General features: G+C 36.5%; 1 protein-coding gene across 1 annotated transcript; it reads left to right on the top strand.

Annotated features, from left to right (window-relative positions):
• Positions 1 to 366: 366 nt before the first annotated feature.
• On the top strand, positions 367 to 15,993 carry LOC135686527 (LON peptidase N-terminal domain and RING finger protein 3). Its single transcript, XM_065202776.2, has 13 exons — positions 367 to 971; positions 5,671 to 5,789; positions 7,595 to 7,717; positions 7,860 to 8,043; positions 8,473 to 8,557; positions 9,055 to 9,169; positions 9,636 to 9,656; positions 10,436 to 10,536; positions 11,496 to 11,666; positions 12,215 to 12,311; positions 12,816 to 12,900; positions 13,945 to 14,021; positions 14,540 to 15,993. The coding sequence occupies exons 1-13, from the start codon at positions 494 to 496 to the stop codon at positions 14,735 to 14,737; spliced, it is 1,854 nt and encodes a 617-aa protein (XP_065058848.2). The 5' UTR covers positions 367 to 493; the 3' UTR covers positions 14,738 to 15,993.
• The last annotated feature ends 2,090 nt before the right edge of the window (positions 15,994 to 18,083 follow it).

Here is an 18,083-nt window from a genome sequence, read left to right as displayed (position 1 = left end):
AGATAAATTAATCTTGGTGTATACTGGAACTGAGTCGCATTACAGTGTTAGCAAGATATTTTATCTTGGTTTTTAATGCTTTCCAAAAAACTCAAATAAACAAAAAAAAATAATTCTTAATGAAGCTTGAGTCTTGCATTATTCTTAAATCATTCTCAAGTTTCAGCGATTTTGAGCCGTAAATTACGGCCCGTAATGTTCTAAATCGCTGACTTCATTCTTATAAAAATCGTGTTTGAGTTTTGACTCTGTTTGAGACCAAGCTGTCGGCTTGACCCTTCATGTATTCATTCTATTGTTTTCTGACCTGCACGTGCTTGCACTCTGTGTTACGTAAGAACGTAGGAATCGCCTTTTTCTTATGGCGATTTCCAGCAAACAGTCTTTCTTGCACATTTCTTGTGGTTGTCCTAAGCATTTATAACGCCGTATCTGTCCTTAAAAGCGTAAGGGTTATCTCAACCACACGAAAACTAGCAAAAGATCTGAAATAATGTTCGGTGAAGCACTCGAATCTTTCCGGAATGAGCTACGAGGACTATCACATAAAGAGATAAGAATATTTTTAGCTGACATTTCGTGGCCAAGAACAGTGGAATCTTTGGTTGGCAGTGCAGTTTCTGTGACTGCTAAAAGATCGGAAATATTTAAAATTTGTGACTTGCTTTGTTGTCCATTTTGCTGTAAAATTCTGGAAGATCCTGTAACTTTGCAATGTGGATGCACTTGCTGCACAAGCTGTAGACCAGACAAGAACCAACTTTCAAATAACAAATCTTGTGCTTATTGTTGTAAACCTTTACCAAATTTGTCTAGGAAACTAGAAATCAATGTGACGGTGAAAAATTTCCTAACTAAACTGTTCGCAACTGAATCTGAAGGCATCGAGTTGAGGAAGGGCGGTACCGAAGCCTACAAATGTGGTGAATTCCTAAAGGCCTTGAAAATCTACGACAAAGTTGTGAAATTATGTAAGTATGCTGCATACTTCAACAATTTTGTGTCATCAGGTAAATCATGACATAAGCGTTTAAAATTTCGTAAATAGTTATTCCAGTTCCGATAATTGGTCAGAATCCCTCCTAGAACATCAAGAAATGTAAGCGTTATGATTACATAACAATGTCAATGGCCTAATCGTTTCAAAAGTTTATTTTGACGCCTTTTGATACTGTGATTAATTTTTCAATGTGATGTGTCGCTGGCGTTCCTTTCCGGCATGTCCATATTCTGAATTTATTCTTCACTCAGAGGAAATAGTGTTTCATACACTTGGTACTTATGGGGCTTGAATTTGAATCCAGGCGAAATATCCATTATCATGTCAGCTAGAGTTTCATTTTCTAGAAATGCTAGACTAAATTTGAAGAGAAAATTGAAACTTTTTTTGTAATGTAGATTCAAAACTTTTAAATACCTTTTGGATATCTTTATTTACTAAGAGCCTAGGACATAAATTATAATTCCATACACAAAATACTTTTCTGGGTTTGCAATTTTTTGTTTATCTGAAGACCCCTGTTCTAAGGCAGAAAAATAACCCAGAAAAGGCAATCAAGCTTAGCTAGCAGTATAAGTTCATTATTTCTTAAATCAAATTTTTACATTGCAATTATTTCCGATAAAATAACACGTGTATGCACTCTTTCTTTCTCATCCATATTAGCCAAAAAAGGTTTAATTCAGAGCTCCCTCGTATTTTCCCCCCATATTCCCCTTAAATTTGAATTAGTAAGACAGACCTCGAATTCATCACCCACTTTCTGTATTGCAAGACACGAAGTGGATTTTTGGGTGGGGCACCCAGAGACTCTTCCCCTCATCGAATTAGTGTAACCAAGATTTTTTTGATGGGCGCGGCCATTCTTGCGGTCTAATTTGAAATGCAGAACTTGTATAATTTAGTGTTAAGAAGTTTTTCCTTTTCTGAAAGAGTATGCACCTTCCATTAAAAAGCACAACCGTTAGAAATTGACACGTTTTGCACAAGCGAAGTGAAATCAAAGAGCCCTGGCGCATCAGAGATAAGAGTGCTCAACACTGGCCAAGATAGCTATTTCTTTCAATTCTAACGAAGAATTACCCAAATCGGAGAAGATCGTCATGCAAAAATATAAACAGATTTACTGTTGTGTATTTTTCAGTTAACAGCGAAATAATTCAGAATAAGAACAGCTTGAAGTTCTCTCATCTTAAAATTTCTACCCACTGGCTATCAGTGTATGTCTATCAACCGGGTGAAAAAGAAGGGGGAAGGGTGATAATGTCAACCATTTCCCAACAAATTTTCTAGTTCCGAAGAGCGCATCTACGACTTATCAGAATGATCAGTCTTCTTGCATTGAAGTAGAGCCTAGGTAGTTGAATCTGATCAGTTAAAGATTTCTTTATTGTGTACCCTGAACAGCGGCGTAACCGTGGTTATAAGGGCTGTAACTGTATATAAACGAGAAAGGAAAGAGGCGCCCGAAAAAATGAAGTTCTCAGGCGCTGTAAGGATCGTGGGGACGCCTTGGGGCATAACCTCGGGACTCTTTCAAGCGCCCAAGTTCTATAAAAGTCCAAGCATTTATTAGATGCATATGTTTTTTCCTTGCTTGACGATATGTTGATCTTGTATTAACAGGAATCTATTCACGTGGTAGTAAAGAATTTCCAAGCAATCACATTTTACCTGTTTCTCCGGTCGAAGAACGCTGTAAATTGCTTTTCAAAACATTGTTGCGTGACTCAGCCTTACAGTTTCTGTCACATTGTCAAAACAGACGTAGCCATTTTAGCAAAGTTCATTAATGCATTACATAAGAAGAATCGTTTCGCAACTAGAGTTACATAATCAATACTCAGCCAGTGCGCAAATCGAAAATAAAAGTGTGGGAATAGGCACTTTCAGCTTCAGTATTTTAATCGGAGATTTCTTTATGCTACACGCAGTGTTTATTTGAGACAAGCCTGTTCGTTCAGTAAGCTAGCATACTTACTTGTATCTCAATATTCTTGGTTTTGCAATATCGTGTTTCGTCGGATTTCTTCGTATTTTGTCGTACTTTTCATATTCTGTCGGATTTATTCGTATTTCGTCGGCTTTTTCTTACTTCGTCTTCTTTTCTCGTCTTTGTGATGAACGGCATATGAAAATCAAGGACTTTCTATAAGAGTCAAGCATTGAATTTCGTTTCATTTCGTTCTGTCTCGTTGCTGTTATCCTCATGAACCCAGGAGATGTTTTCCAGGACAAGTAGCAATGAGTTCTAAAGAAATCCAATCGAGGAGTTTGTTGAAAGACCAAAATCTTGAAATAAAGAAAACAATGTCGTTAGAAATCCGCTAAAATATGATCATATAAAGCATCTTCTATATTTGTTATCGAAAAGTTCTTATGTTTCAGACCATTAAACTTATTTATGTCACAACCTTTTTGAACGCAGGGCTGAAGAAAACTTTATTACCTTAATCCTTCAGGTGACCATTTAAAATCTCTACTACAAACTAAGGGGAAAACGTATCAGTGAAATATCCTAAATAATTTAAGAATATCTCACATGTACTGACAAGATGTGTGATTTTGTAACCTTTAGAAAATCATAGAAATTCACGTGGAACTGAAAAGAACTCGGGAAAAGGAATGCTCCTCCATCTTGGACTATTCGGAGAAAATTTGTTTGGTGAAGTGAAGTTAATTTACTTGCATGTTACAAAGTATGCTAGTTTCGATTGCTATTGCTTTGCCAATCCTTTGAAGTAATCTCACAACAGACTGTCGATACCATGGTTTTTACAAGTTTAAGTTTAGTTTAAGAGCCTCGTTCAGAAAGATAAAATTCCATTTTACTTTTCTCCTGTTTCATTCTGCTAGATTTTTTACTCTAAAGAGAAAAGATATGTTTGGGGTAGAAAAGATTTCCTGAAAGCCTCCGCCTCAGAGCCATCGCTTTTGTGGTCTGCCTTGTTATCATACTTAGAAGTCTACATTTTTATTTTTGTTAAGTTTCTAGGATTACTCGTTCGTGCATAATAAGTGCAGTCCAAAACTTTAAGCATAGGATTTAAAATTACAAGCTGACTAATCATTTAAGTATAACATTGAGATGTATTGTTAAAATCACTGTATTGTGACTACAAGGTTTACAAACTCATTAAATGTTAGAATCAAATGATAGAATCAATTGAGTGCTTGCGCTCTAACGTGTTTCGTAAGGGACTGGAGACATTTCTTGATTACTGAATGAGAGGCTATGATTAGAATCTTAACGAGATATTCTTGAAATATGTTTTGCAGGTGTTTCTATTGTTGATAAATTGTAATTATTGCGCAAAAATGCAGGTGCATTGGCCTAAGGTGTTGGGCGATACCTGATGACGACTGTGAGATTTCAATCGAAAGTCGTTAGACACGCATTTCCCTCTAAAATCATATTCTCCCTCACCAGTGGTAGAAAATGATTTTGATGTGTATTTAAAATCATTTACTCTATGCCAGGAAATATGAATACTCAGTTGTGGAGCGAAATATTTTTTGGTCTGTCTTCTGATGTTTTATGCTCTGAAGAGTGTCAGACGAAAAGCTTCAGCATGATACAAAATATTTGCTTTTTGAAGCTATTTTTAAGATTTTTACCGCCAAATAATTGTTTGGAGACAAAATTAAGAGTTCAACAATGCTACATCTATCCTAAACTGACTCAAGGCAGCGAGAGCTGGAATATCTCGACTGCAATGGTTGATTGCAAACTGTAGAAATGTGGTTCATCAGAAGGATGCTTAGGATATCATTGAGAAAACATGTCAGCAACAAACATGTCCTGGAAAGAGCTGGAAAAAAAGAAGTTTGCTCAAAACAATAAGAAAGAGTTAACTAGAGTTTTTCGGACACATTATATATATAATTTTCTGTCTGTGTTCTAACGTTATCATTTAGCATGCAGATGAGGATTCCCTTCAAGTTTCAATTCTCAACATTGTTTATGGCGTGACAATCGTAATGAATATTTCATGTACTTGCCCATTCTACCTTACCTCTAATTTCAGTCAATATATTGAAACTTATTCTTTACATATATGTTTGCCAGGATACTCGGCATTCCTTTTTCTGTATAGCTGCTGTACACTTCTGTTCGGATGCAAAGTGCAGCGGCAGCTTAAAATGTTTAGTGCTTATCTTTCTTAAAGTATTTGTAGTTAGAAATACCGAGGAATGTTACAAAAATATCTTTTGGTTATAAAGAAGTGAATAAGCAAGCAGACTAGTCAAGCTCTTACCATCCATTTTTCGCGAATACGTCATATGAAATAGGATGAGCGATGATTATTGAAACAATTAATTTTGCTATTTGAGTAAAAGGGGCATTTTGTTTTGCTATAGGAGTACGATCTTCTTCAAGGCGTCTTTTTCGCCTGAAACTTTGACCTAGTACTCAACAATGCAGACTCTAGAAAACAAGGTTGGATATGAAAATGTTTTTCCAAATGGAAAGATTAAAACATATAATCACTGGTATTCTACTCGTGGCACTGCATAACATATTCAGCAGGCCTAAGGCTATAGAGTATCGACCACGATGCGAACAATGTTAAATGGTCGACAACGGATAACTGCAGCCTCAGTGAAGGCATATTCAGTCGTTATAAAGACCAGTGTCTATGTCGTAATTTGTCCTCTTTTCTCGATAGGTCCTCAAGACCACCTTGCCTGGAGGTACAGGGCTGAAATTCTGTTGGAGTTGGGAAGAACTGATGAAGCACTGGAAAATCTCCTAGAATCGCAAAAGATTAACCCATTTTGGGATGAAGTAAGTCTTCCTTTGATTGGCCAATCCGTTTCTGTTTGATGGTTTCTTAAATTTTTGAGCCAGTTAACCGTTTAACCAGTTTTGAGCCAGTTTATCTTTTCAGATGTGGATAGACTTGCTTTTGGAACGAGCAAAATGCTCTTTTCAGATGTGGTGTGGATAGATTTGCTTGTGGAACGAGCAAAATGCTCTTTTCAAATGTGATGTGGATAGATTTGCTTGTGGAACGAGCAAAATGCTCTTTTCAGATGTGATGTGGATAGATTTGCTTGTGGAACGAGCAAAATGCTCTTTTCAGATGTGATGTGGATAGATTTGCTTGTGGAACGAGCAAAATGCTCTTTTCAGATGTGATGTGGATAGACTTGCTTTTGGAACGAGCAAAATGCTCTTTTCAGATGTGATGTGGATAGACTTGCTTTTGGAACGAGCAAAATGCTCTTTCAGATGTGATGTGGATAGATTTGCTTGTGGAACGAGTAAAATGCTCTTTTCAGATGTGATGTGGATAGATTTGCTTGTGGAACGAGTAAAATGCTCTTTTCAAATGTGATGTGGATAGACTTGCTTGTGGAACGAGCAAAATGCTCTTTTCAGGTGTGATGTGGATAGATTTGCTTGTGGAACGAGTAAAATGCTCTTTTCAGATGTGATGTGGATAGATTTGCTTGTGGAACGAGCAAAATGCTCTTTTCAGGTGTGATGTGGATAGATTTGCTTGTGGAACGAGCAAAATGCTCTTTTCAGGTGTGATGTGGATAGATTTACTTGTGGAACGAGCAAAATGCTCTTTTCAGATGTGATGTGGATAGATTTGCTTGTGGAACGAGCAAAATGCTCTTTTCAGATGTGATGTGGATAGATTTGCTTGTGGAACGAGAAAAATGCTCTTTTCAGGTGTGATGTGGATAGATTTACTTGTGGAACGAGCAAAATGCTCTATTCAGATGTGATGTGGATAGATTTGCTTGTAGAACGAGCAAAATGCTCTTTTCAGGTGTGATGTGGATAGATTTGCTTGTGGAACGAGCAAAATGCTCTTTTCAGATGTGATGTAGATAGATTTACTTGTGGAACGAGCAAAATGCTCTATTCAGATGTGATGTGGATAGATTTACTTGTGGAACGAGCAAAATGCTCTTTTCAGGTGTGATGTGGATAGATTTGCTTGTGGAACGAGCAAAATGCTCTTTTCAGATGTGATGTAGATATATTTGCTTATTGACTCGGAAAAAGTTGCTCTCTCTGCCTGTAGATAGGAGAATATTACCCTGGGTGCCAGAATCTTAGCGAAAGAGTGGGTCGGTGAAAGAGTGGGTCGGGGAAAGAGTAGGTCGGGGAAAGAATATGTCGGGGAAACAGTGGGTCGGGGAAAGAGTGGGTAGCAAGCACTAATCAGTTCGATCATCTCTTTCACTGAGGTTCTTGTAAGCGAATATGTATTGTAAGAGAATATTTATTTCTAGAGAGAACTGCGCTAAACTTTTTAATCAATAAGAAAAATAAAATAGTATTTGTACTTAAAGATGGACAAACCTTTCTTCTTTGTTGATTGGGGACCTATTTCCTGTTTGATATACATAGATAGAATGATCGAATAGCTCCTTGTGACTTTAAGACATTCTATTTCATGTTACTATTTGGTGTTTCTAGAAATTAGCTCTTCAGTATTTGATGCTTAAGAATCCATGAAGAGACTGTTAGCACTGAGGTCAACGTAAAACTTAAGAAAGTGATTGCTTATCCTGAGCTTTGTTTCTTAAAAAAATGAGTGTAGTTTTTCTAATTCCCGTCTCGTTTCCAAGGTGTTCCTTCTGAAGGCAAAGGCTTTGCTGAAAGGCAGCAGAAAATGTGACGCTGCCGTATCCCTGTTGATCTGTATCATGATAAACCATCACAACATAGATGCAATCACGTTGCTTAACGAGGTAGGATTATCTTGATTGTGATGCCTTGCCTAGTATGATTATAATTATGATTATGTCAACGTCTATGACTGCTTTCTTTAATTACTGCTAGTTTGATTATAGATAATCATTTTTTCATTTCTCCTGTATCTCTTTCGATCAGGTAGTGCTTGACCTGTTGACGCTTCATTCAACCACGTACCAGCATGATTTCAATGTTGGTGACTTGGAGCTGCAGTCTACAAGAGATGAATCGGTCCAACTGAAAAAGGCTGAAGAGGAGTCACAACTGAACACCCTCACCAATATTTTCCAACAATTCAGGCAGGAAACAGATACAATGAACAGTTGAGTATAGCATTTCCTAGTGATAGGCTTCATCAGTTCAAACATTTATTTCCTTCGTCTTGTGATCTTTATAAAAAAGTTCAAAGTACTACCCATTTTGTGGAATCTGTTAATCTTCCCTCGTCCCCTTCAATTTTCTGCAATTTGGGTAATATTTTGAAGGTTAACGTCAAAGTGAGATTGCAAGCTAATTCTCAATGTGAGATTGCATTCTCAATGACTTTCAGACTTCGTTTTTTAGCCTCTTAGAAGTGAACAGTGGAGAATTTTTTTACTTATCAACAAAAAAATTGTTTTTGAACAAAGCTTCAACTTTTCCTCATAAGTATCTGATGGTAGTGAAGAAAATATAACTCATTTTTACCTTGTAATTAAGAATATGACGTCACTAGACATAGCTATTGTAAACAATGTCTCGTTCTATGCAGAAACATTGCCACAATTGAAAGCGACTTTATCCAGTGAGAAACTAAAGCAATTGGAGTTGGAACTCGAATGTAATCTGTGTAGCAGGTATTAAGAGTAATTTTGATATACTTTTTTGAAGACTTAATCTGTCAAGCAAATTTGAAAATGTCAAGAAAAATAAGTTCGAAACAGTTCGCTATGTATGCATCTAGTATGCTTTTTAAAACACTAGTTATTCGTGTTATAGTTTTTGTAATGATAATATTGGTTTTGATAGTGGTCGACTTCCTAAAGCTAAGATTGATTGATTCGTGTTTCAATTGAGTAACTGTGCAATGTATATTTATTTATTAAAACGATCGCTAACTACTCACAAGAAATAGAAACATTAGCATGCCAACCATTTCAAAGCAAAGAAGACCTTTTGAAATCAAAAACACGATGTGACTAAAAAAGGTACTTCAGCTTCATTGATTTTAATGTCGTGCATGAGGTTCTGCTTGTTAATCAGGCTCAGGGACCTGGCTACTTCCAATTAAATTTGTAAATGAACCTGTTTTCAAAATATCGTCTTAAATGACTCGATTGCTTTTATTTCTCAGGTTAATTTATGAACCAGTTACAACTGTTTGCGGTCACCTCTTCTGTAAGGATTGTCTTAGACGTTGGCTGGATCATGATCACAGATGCCCTTTATGTCGCTTCTCACTTTTCGAGGTTAGACTTACCACAGATAGATTCCCTCTACTTGTTCTTTCTTTTGTTTCGGGTCTTGACATTAGTCTGAAACGTTTCTTCTCAGTATCTTCAATGCTGAAGAAAGTACTTGAATTAGAACACCCAAGCAGTTTCAATCAATTCTCTGTTTTCAACTCACGCCTATAGAGATGGCTGAGTTAGTCCATTTCCGCAAAAAACAATGTTCGAACTTACACTTTAGCCATTCTGGCTTTAGAAGTACTGGCTACATTCGAGTAGTGTAAATCTATAAAGGGAGAGGGAAAACTGAGCATTCCAAGACTTTTGGCAGGCATTGCTGTTTGCAAAAGCCTGTCCTGGTAGTGAAACATTGTTTTTTTGAAAAACGTTATCCAAGAAGTCTTGCTTGGCACTGTAGTATATGAATAATTCATGTGCCTTTTTTTATACCAATTTTTTTAATATTCAGTCTCTTCTTTTCCAGTTCATAGGCTTTTGGGATCTCGTGAGTACCTATTTCTTACTTAAGTATATTTTAAAGCTATCAATTTTTTATTCAATTGTATCGATCACGCCAAAAATGTTTTCAGGATCGTTAGCTGTCTGTTTCCTTGCCTTTAGGAAGAGTCTTTCACCAGACATGGTTACTTCCCAAATATTTAAAAATAATTGTTCCATGATACTTTGATGGAATTCTTGGTTTTACATCTATGACTAAGCTTTCCACATATAGAACAATTCTCTTTGCCGAGCCATATCTACCGGATTACAAAATGGATGGCTAACTATAGATAGTATTTAAAGGTCAATAAGTTATCCGGCAAGCTATTGGTAGTAGTCCGCTGAGCAAAAATGGTCAATGGGTTAAATACAGAAAACCCAGGCTCCTTGCGAATCGGCTCAAGACCCTTGCCTACCGTAAAACGCTCCGTGTGATCCAATCCTGTCCACTTGCAAACCTGGCCAGGACTTCTAAAGATTAAAATTTGTATAAACAGGAGAACCTTACTTTAAGTGATAAAAAAATTCGATTATCAAGAACTATTTGAAAGATCTATCACGACTTCTATAGAGGCAGCTTCTTCAATATTGTGAATAGATGGGAAATAAGGTTACATTGAATAATCGGTCATTCTTGTGATACATTCGTAGATCGAAATACACTTGTAATATCAGGCCTCATATACAGCAAAAGATTGTGAAGGTACACTAAATTTCAATTTACAAATAAATGTACCAGAATGTATTGCATTTTTATTTTGCAATTTTTTTTTCTCTTTTCAGGAAATAACAACTCTTGTTGACCAGCTTACGAAAGAACTTTTCCCAGAAATTGTCAAGGAGATGGCTGATCACCGTTCTTCAGAACTGAGGCAGTTGGCCAGGTATGTCACAGCTCAAAAATGGCGGGCAAAAATGATATTTTGTGCTAATTAGCATGATATCTTGTGAAAATGCCAAACAGCCCTTAGGCAAAGTATCAGTTCACTTTAGAATCTACTAGTGTAAGAGGAGAGAAGAATCATCAAATTGAAATCTTTATTTTCTACATGGTTGCTACTTTAAAGTCAGCTGATGATCTTATATCCACTGGCGGATGCGTGGGGGAAGGGCGTGCAAGGGGGCGGTCGTTTGTTCTTTTGTTCTAAAACAATGGGAAAATGTGACGTCATCTTATCAAAACAATAAGCTCGCCCCCTTTCCAATATTTGACCAAGTGTCAGCCCCTGCTGACAAATTATATATTTTCTCGAACAAGAAAGCAAGCAAGAAATTAGGATATTGCAGAAACTAGCAGTTGTTCCAAAGAATTCAAAGCTTGCAATATCAAAGAAAACACTTTAACTTAAGTGAGTTAACATAAAATTTGGTTTCGCTACACAAAAAATTTACCCACTTCTGTGATTTTTTCTGATAAACTATTGAAACAAAAACTTTTGGTTTTTGAATTTGGATATTGTAAAAATTTATCTTCATGTTGACCAGGCACGATGAGGGCTCGACTTAATTATTCAATTACAAAATTGAGAGAGGCAAAAAAAACTTAAAGTTTCAAAGCTTAAAATATCAGAAATATTCAGAACAATTATACTTTTTACAACGAAATTCACTTTACAAAAATTGTGTTTTCCACAGAGCTTGGAAGTTGGCACAGTAAAAAATTCTGTTGATGCTACCAAATTTTCAACTTGTCTAATATAAATTTGATAATCATAGGAAATAAAGAAATTTTTTTTACTCTCATTCCAATCTATTTTTTAAGCATGGACTCGCTAAAGCATTTACCTGTCAAAGTAGAGCTTTGGGCGACTTTTTTGACGTTTAATCTGTTTCCTTCATACAGCGTCGCAACTGACACGGCAGAGTCAATACCTATTTTCGTATGCTCAAACTCATTGCCAACCAGACCCATAAGGCTGCAAATATTTGAACCACGCTACCGTTTGATGTTACGTCAATGTATGGAATCAGGGTCTAAACAATTCGGAATGTGTGCCTATAGCAGCGAAACAGGGTATGAAATCTTGCTTATTTTTGCGGTTTGCAAAATACAAATCTTTGAAGATTCCGAAACGGCAGAATAGTATGAAGGCAAATCCAATTTTATATCAACATGCTGTTTTTTTATGAAATTGTTGTTACCGTGTATAACATCATTTTTACCATTTAAGAGCTTTTGATATGTAGAACAAGAGTTTTAAGTTGCAATTCTGACTTTCACCCATTATGTTATCATGCGGCAAAACCCATTACGATAGTTTAATTTCTAATGGGAGATGAGTCTTTCATCTTTTGTTGTCATTCAAGATCAGCATAACAACAGAAACAATACTGATATAAGTAAACATATTTATAACGCAAAAGGACGAACTGTCTCAGAATAATTCCATCGAAAGTATAACACGATCACTTATCTTTAGAATAATTGTTATTATCCATGAAATAGTTTGCTAAAAAACAGTTCACATTTCATCATTGAATTTTAAATGGAGCAACTTTGATGAAGTTTAATATAGACAATGGTTTGTTTTTCAATCATTTAATTGCACATTTATTTGATAGTTTTGCTGACTATGGCAGTATGGTGGAAGTTAAGAACGCTTATTTTGTGCCGGATGGGCGAGCTTTTCTTGAATGTTGTGGAGGAAGACGATTTAAGGTATGTTTTCTTTAACAATTAATCCCTTATGTAAGGGTATAGATAGTGTATCATACGTTTTTCATCAATCATATATATATTATATATCATTATGTTAGTATTCCTTTATCATATAAAGATGCCATCAGTCAGTATTGACCATGGCCTAGAAAGCCAGCTATTTATAAAGAAAAACTGTTCACTTCATGAGAACACCCTGAGGTTCGTCATTAACACTAACAAAGAGAGCCATACATGCAGAGACAGGAATATAACGGCCCCACGGCCTGTGGCCGGAGGAAGGTTGTAAAAACAAAAGGACATTGAGGAAAGTGACCAAAAATTTGGAGACTTTAGAAAATTAAAAAGAATCGTATTACCTTTTGGCTTTCAAAGTCCAAGATAAGGAAAGTTTTAAAGTAGGATATACTTGGCGAGAGGAAAATTGACAACTTTTCTAGGCTCTGCATACCTGACTGTTATGAAGAATAGGTTTAAATGAGTTAAATGTCATTCTTTTGCTAGGTCTTATCAAGGGAGATGAAGGATGGGTACAATACAGCCAAAGTTCGATGGTTAAAAGATGCAGCTGTTACAGATAACGATCTAGGTATCGTTTGAGGCATTTAAATTAAACTTAACATTACATGGTTATAGTTAAGATAAAAGCACCATAGTGTTACTTGTTATTGTAAACAGGTTTTCAAAAAAAGTGCGACTTTATCACATGAAAAAAAAATTCTGTTTATGAATAACTGTGCAGGTCTGATGCCTGCAATGTAATTAAGCCACATAGACATATTCCTCTACGTTTGCACTTATGTAAATGAAATGACAATTCTTCTAAAGAATCCCATAGCTCCTATAAACCTATGATAATGACAAGATTAGTTTCATTTTTACAATTTAAAATGTGAAGCAATGAGTTGCTTCTAAGAACGGTCACGTTTTATTTACCAAAGTGGTTATGATTTTAAATATTTTATGTATGAAAAAATCATGAAACTATGTACTCTGAGTAGTGTCGGACATAAAAGACTTTTGTGCACTGACTTTATCCCTGCAACCCTGCAATTGGTAGAGCAGAAAGTTGGATACCGTATTTCCTCTGATAAACGCCATCTTTTATTAAAGGCCGCATCAAAAAGTTGCATTTTGTAACAAACGCCGCGGCGTTTAATAGAGGAATTACGGCAGCTATTATAGCTATACGTTTAGCAAAGGGTACAGTGGCAGTGTTGCAAAGTTGACGGCAGCTTGACCCTGCCCTGCCTGTTTTGAATGCTGCAATGCTTCAATGCATTAGATAGGGAAATTTGTCAGTTTCTAAGGTTCCACGGCAAATATTTGTTACTCAACTAAGAAGCGGATTTCAAAAGGGGGTAGGAGACTGTTAAATCATGATTCTTATTTTGGAATTCTAAAAGAGGAAAACATACCAGGAGTGCTTGCTGAATGTAGTCAGGACAATGGCCACCTCACAGGGAGCTCATACTTTTTCGTTGAGAGATCGATTTTATTTATCCGGACTGCATTTACTTACTATTTTGCAGGACATCGCTGACAGACTCAAGCGACTATCATACTCATAAATCTCTAATTTTGCGAGAGATGATAAATAAGAAAATAACAATTGCATTTCTTTGCTTCACAGAAATGTTGTCAAAGTTGAATTCTGATGTTTACGCTGAAATGAAGACATTCGTACTAGAGTTCCTGAAACGGCAGAATGTGAGTAACTCAGCCTTTGCTTTGACTCCTTTTTATGACACCATTATACCGAAGCCCATTACCCAAGAGAACACGTTATACCGAAGCATTTTACCCAAGAGAACACATTATACCGAAGCCCTTTTCATTAAAAACTGAGAACAAAGAAAGAGTATGCCCAGACTAAGAGAGAAAATCTATCAGCTTATCAACCGTGCTGCTAAAAATGAGATGTAAAACTGTTATTTGGGGTCTCAGAAACAATTTATATTATGTAAATGTAGAAAGATCATGTTGAAATAAGAAAGACATAAAGAATGCCCGAGTCTCAAATTATCAAAGAAAATAAGAACATCGAGCCCTGGCAAAAAGTTATCTGGTTGTAGTAAAATATATCAGGGAAGAGAGACATACGAAGCGAATTTGTGCCATTACGCTTGAATTTATCCTTTGGTGACCAACTTTTCTCTATGGATAAAGCTTCGCATTCGTGCTTATTGTTAAATATTAGGGATTCACCATTTTCTTTTTCCTTGCAGCAAAGTGTTTTGGCTAGCCAAATCCAGTTTCCTGCATTAGAAAATGACAAAATTGGAAGCAGAGATGGGCCATCTTGGGTATGGTGGCTAATTGACTGCTTTATCGAAGCGACAGAACATAAGATCGAATTCATTTCGTCAGAATCTCTCGAGGAAAGACTGAACATAATTCGCAGTCAGCTCTCAATGAGTTGCTGAGTTGAATTTCTGTTGTTGGCTCCACCTGGGACATTGCCTTTGCCACAGGGGCTGATTATTGGTTTTCAGCCTGGCACCCAAGCTGTTTCGGTAGCCGGGCTTGCTCGCTATGTTCCATGAGTTCAAATAAACTGTATTTTGGTACTTTTTGCAAACCTTTAAGCCCGGCAACCATATTTATTATGGTTCAGCCAACCGGGCAGTCTCGCGCCCTAGCCTGCAAAAGATGAAAATTCCTTCGTTTTTCGCAAGGCTGAAAAGTCTTCATTTGACAGGGGGCACTGTTTGTCTAAAAATAGGCGCGAAAACTTGCGAGTCATCTAGGATACCGGGCTAAAAAGGTAGTTTTTCATCACATAAAGTACCAAAGTTGCAAGCTGTCCTGGCTACAAAGTCAGCTCTTGTGCTGGGCGTAAATGTGATAAAACAGTCAGCCCCTGAGTTACTTGCCATTAGGGTAACAGTTTGCTTTATGGTTTGTCGTTGAAATTGAAAATATTGTTGTTCATAGCGACCCAGCTTTGTTACACTCTATTCTTCATTAGTTGTATAACTTGCTTCTGCATAGACTTGTTGTATCTTGTAGAAAATAGGATCCGTGTAGTTGAATTAACATTGTTGACAGCCATGAATACCGCCCTTCTCTATACACTCATTTTTTCATTTATAAGAAACGTATGTAAGAAAGTAAGTACTTAGGCTACTGAGTCATTGTGCTAGAAAATGCAGATATGTAGGGACAAACCTATTGCGGTCGAGGTAATACCTCAGCCAATGGGTGCTAATTCGAGGGTGGGGGCTTGTTCGAGGACATACGGCATGATACTAAAAAAGTTGGCAGCTCTTTTGTCATGCAAATAATAAGGCGTTATGGCAGCCCCCGCTTACAATTGTCAATGGCTTTATCTTATATTTTGACCTCTCTAGATTTTGGAAAATTTCAGCCTAATTTTTGTATACACATACCACTATTTTTTTGGTATGTTATGGAGGGAAAGTGAAGGAAGCTGTGCTTTGAATAATTTATCTAAACATAACTATCAGTAGTTAATTTGTTGTGTGTGCGTGTATAGCTAGCCTGCACACAGACCCGATTGGTTTTTCCAGAGATGAGCGGTAAATTTTCCATTCAACTAAATTCATCTCTGGGAAAACCAGTCGAGTCTGCACGCAGTATATATGTAAAGGTAACTTAACAATTTACATAATTTAATTATTCTTCTGTATTAATTTTATTAAAAAAGTTTTAATTCAGACCTTCGTTCTTTTTGTGGAAGATTTGCCAAGTTCTTTAAAATTGGTGATTTTTTATCTCGATGAAGGTAGTTCAAAACCTGATCGCTTTGTCATTGTTTTAATAGAAAATTTTCATGACTTTTAGCGTATTCAGGGCCCGTGCCACCGAAGTAAGGGATTGGGCAAAAAGGGGCTAACCTATTTAATACTTAAAAGGGGGATTTAATACCTATAGTTAGCAAGAAAAGTGGGGGCCATGGCCCCCCAGCCCCCCTGTGGCGCGGTCCCTGGCATTGGATAGTTAGTGTCAAGAGGATTACCTGTCTCGACTTTAAACATTAAAGACTGCTTCAAAACGCCCCTGAAAAAATGTTCATCGAAATTGCAACGATGAATCAAAGTTGATAGTTTTTCATTATACGATTGGAATGAAAAACAAGTGAAAATTGAAAAACGCGAGGTTTATACAAATGAGGTTAAGAGAGGATCAGCTTCAAAGCGGACAATCCAAATCAATTGTTTACTATTTGAAAATTTTTAACTTCCTTCCTATTCATTTTGGCATTAATTGTCGAGCTTGTTTCGACTCACCAGAATCATAACTAGGTTGCCTACACCTTTTGATGGACCAAAAGTAAACATACCCAAAAGTAAACATACCAAAACTGTGTGCCTCCTCTCAACATTTGAGAAATAGCTGAAAATTATGCAAAGGCTCTTCCAAACGTTATTTTTAGACAAATATACTATTGCGCATTTTGCTGAAAATACTGGTTTTGGGTAGGGAGATAAAAAACTCTTTGTTTAACACACTTTATTTTGGCTATTGATGCCACGAAGAGAAGGGCAGTTCAGGTGATTACACTTCGGACAAGGCATTCAAAATATCAACGTGTTTGTAACTTCTCCAGCTTGATGAAAATAGAGAATTGATCGTTGAAGTTTGGAATTTTCTGTTTCTTATCATTTTTTTCTTTTCGATTTTTCTACCTTGTTTTATTTAGTAAAAAATAGATTTGAAGCAAATCTAGTTTGAGAGAATTTGATGGAAAGTTCGGAGTCTTCAGGCATTTGAAATTGAATATACAATTCGCAAGCACTTTCCATTTTTGTTCATTCATTCATTCATTCATTCATTCATTCATTCATTCATTCATTCATTCATTCATTCATTCATTCATTCATTCATTCATTCATTTGTTCGTTCGTTCGATTTCGATATATTATAGTCATTTATAGTCATTCGATGTATATCATCAATTGTATTGCTTGTTTGATTAACACTCACTTTGTAAGATAAAATTTTTTAAGAATACGTGCCTCAAAATCTCTTAAAACGTAAGAACAAACTAAGATCAAGCCGAGGCTGTTGTGGCACCGAGAACTGTGGTACAATGTTGAGAAACCCCCTTGAAAATTTTCATCTAAAAAATGAAGAGGTTCTGCTATCTAGAAGTAGTTTCTTCGTTAAATGAGGTCTCGCTCCTCACTTTTTTGGCAAATGAAGCTTGAGTCCCCCACCCCCCCCCCCCCCGACTAAATTGGGACAAGAAAACTTTGGCAAACACACCTTTAAGATTAGCTTGAAATTCATTTCAAAATTATTTTTTTTATTCGTCCAAAACGCCTTTCTATTTTATAGGCAAACTTTTGTCACGTTTGAATAATTCCACGTGAATAATTCCAATAGAAGGTATTTACAGATATTCCTTGGTACATTGACTTGTGTGTATGATTGGATGGATAACATTTTTCAGAGACAGCCCCAAGAAATTGAACCCTGGGAGCTGAGAATCAATTTTACTCTCGTAGGAGGACCCACCATGGTTGGGTCCGACGCGGAAGAAAATTTTTGCAATTTTACCTTCTAGAAAGGCTAAAAAAGCATCCCCCAGACTAAATTTAATAAAATACTAGAATCGCTCAGGATAGAAAGTTTGGCGTTTCTCAGAAGAACACAGATTATTGTTTATTGGGTGAAATTTTGGAGGGAAAGAGTCATGCTTAAACCTTAGTGACAGACTTTGGGGAAATATGGGACACTGTTGTATTGATTGGTAGAAATTTACTTTCTGAACAGAAATGTGCGTCTTCCTTATTTTGACTGATT

This window comes from Rhopilema esculentum, chromosome 6 (assembly GCF_057945365.1).
Source record: "Rhopilema esculentum isolate cy_ngs chromosome 6, ASM5794536v1, whole genome shotgun sequence".
Taxonomy (NCBI): Eukaryota; Metazoa; Cnidaria; class Scyphozoa; order Rhizostomeae; family Rhizostomatidae; genus Rhopilema; species Rhopilema esculentum.
Note: the sequence above shows the minus strand (reverse complement) of the source record. Positions and strands in the feature narration are given on the sequence as shown.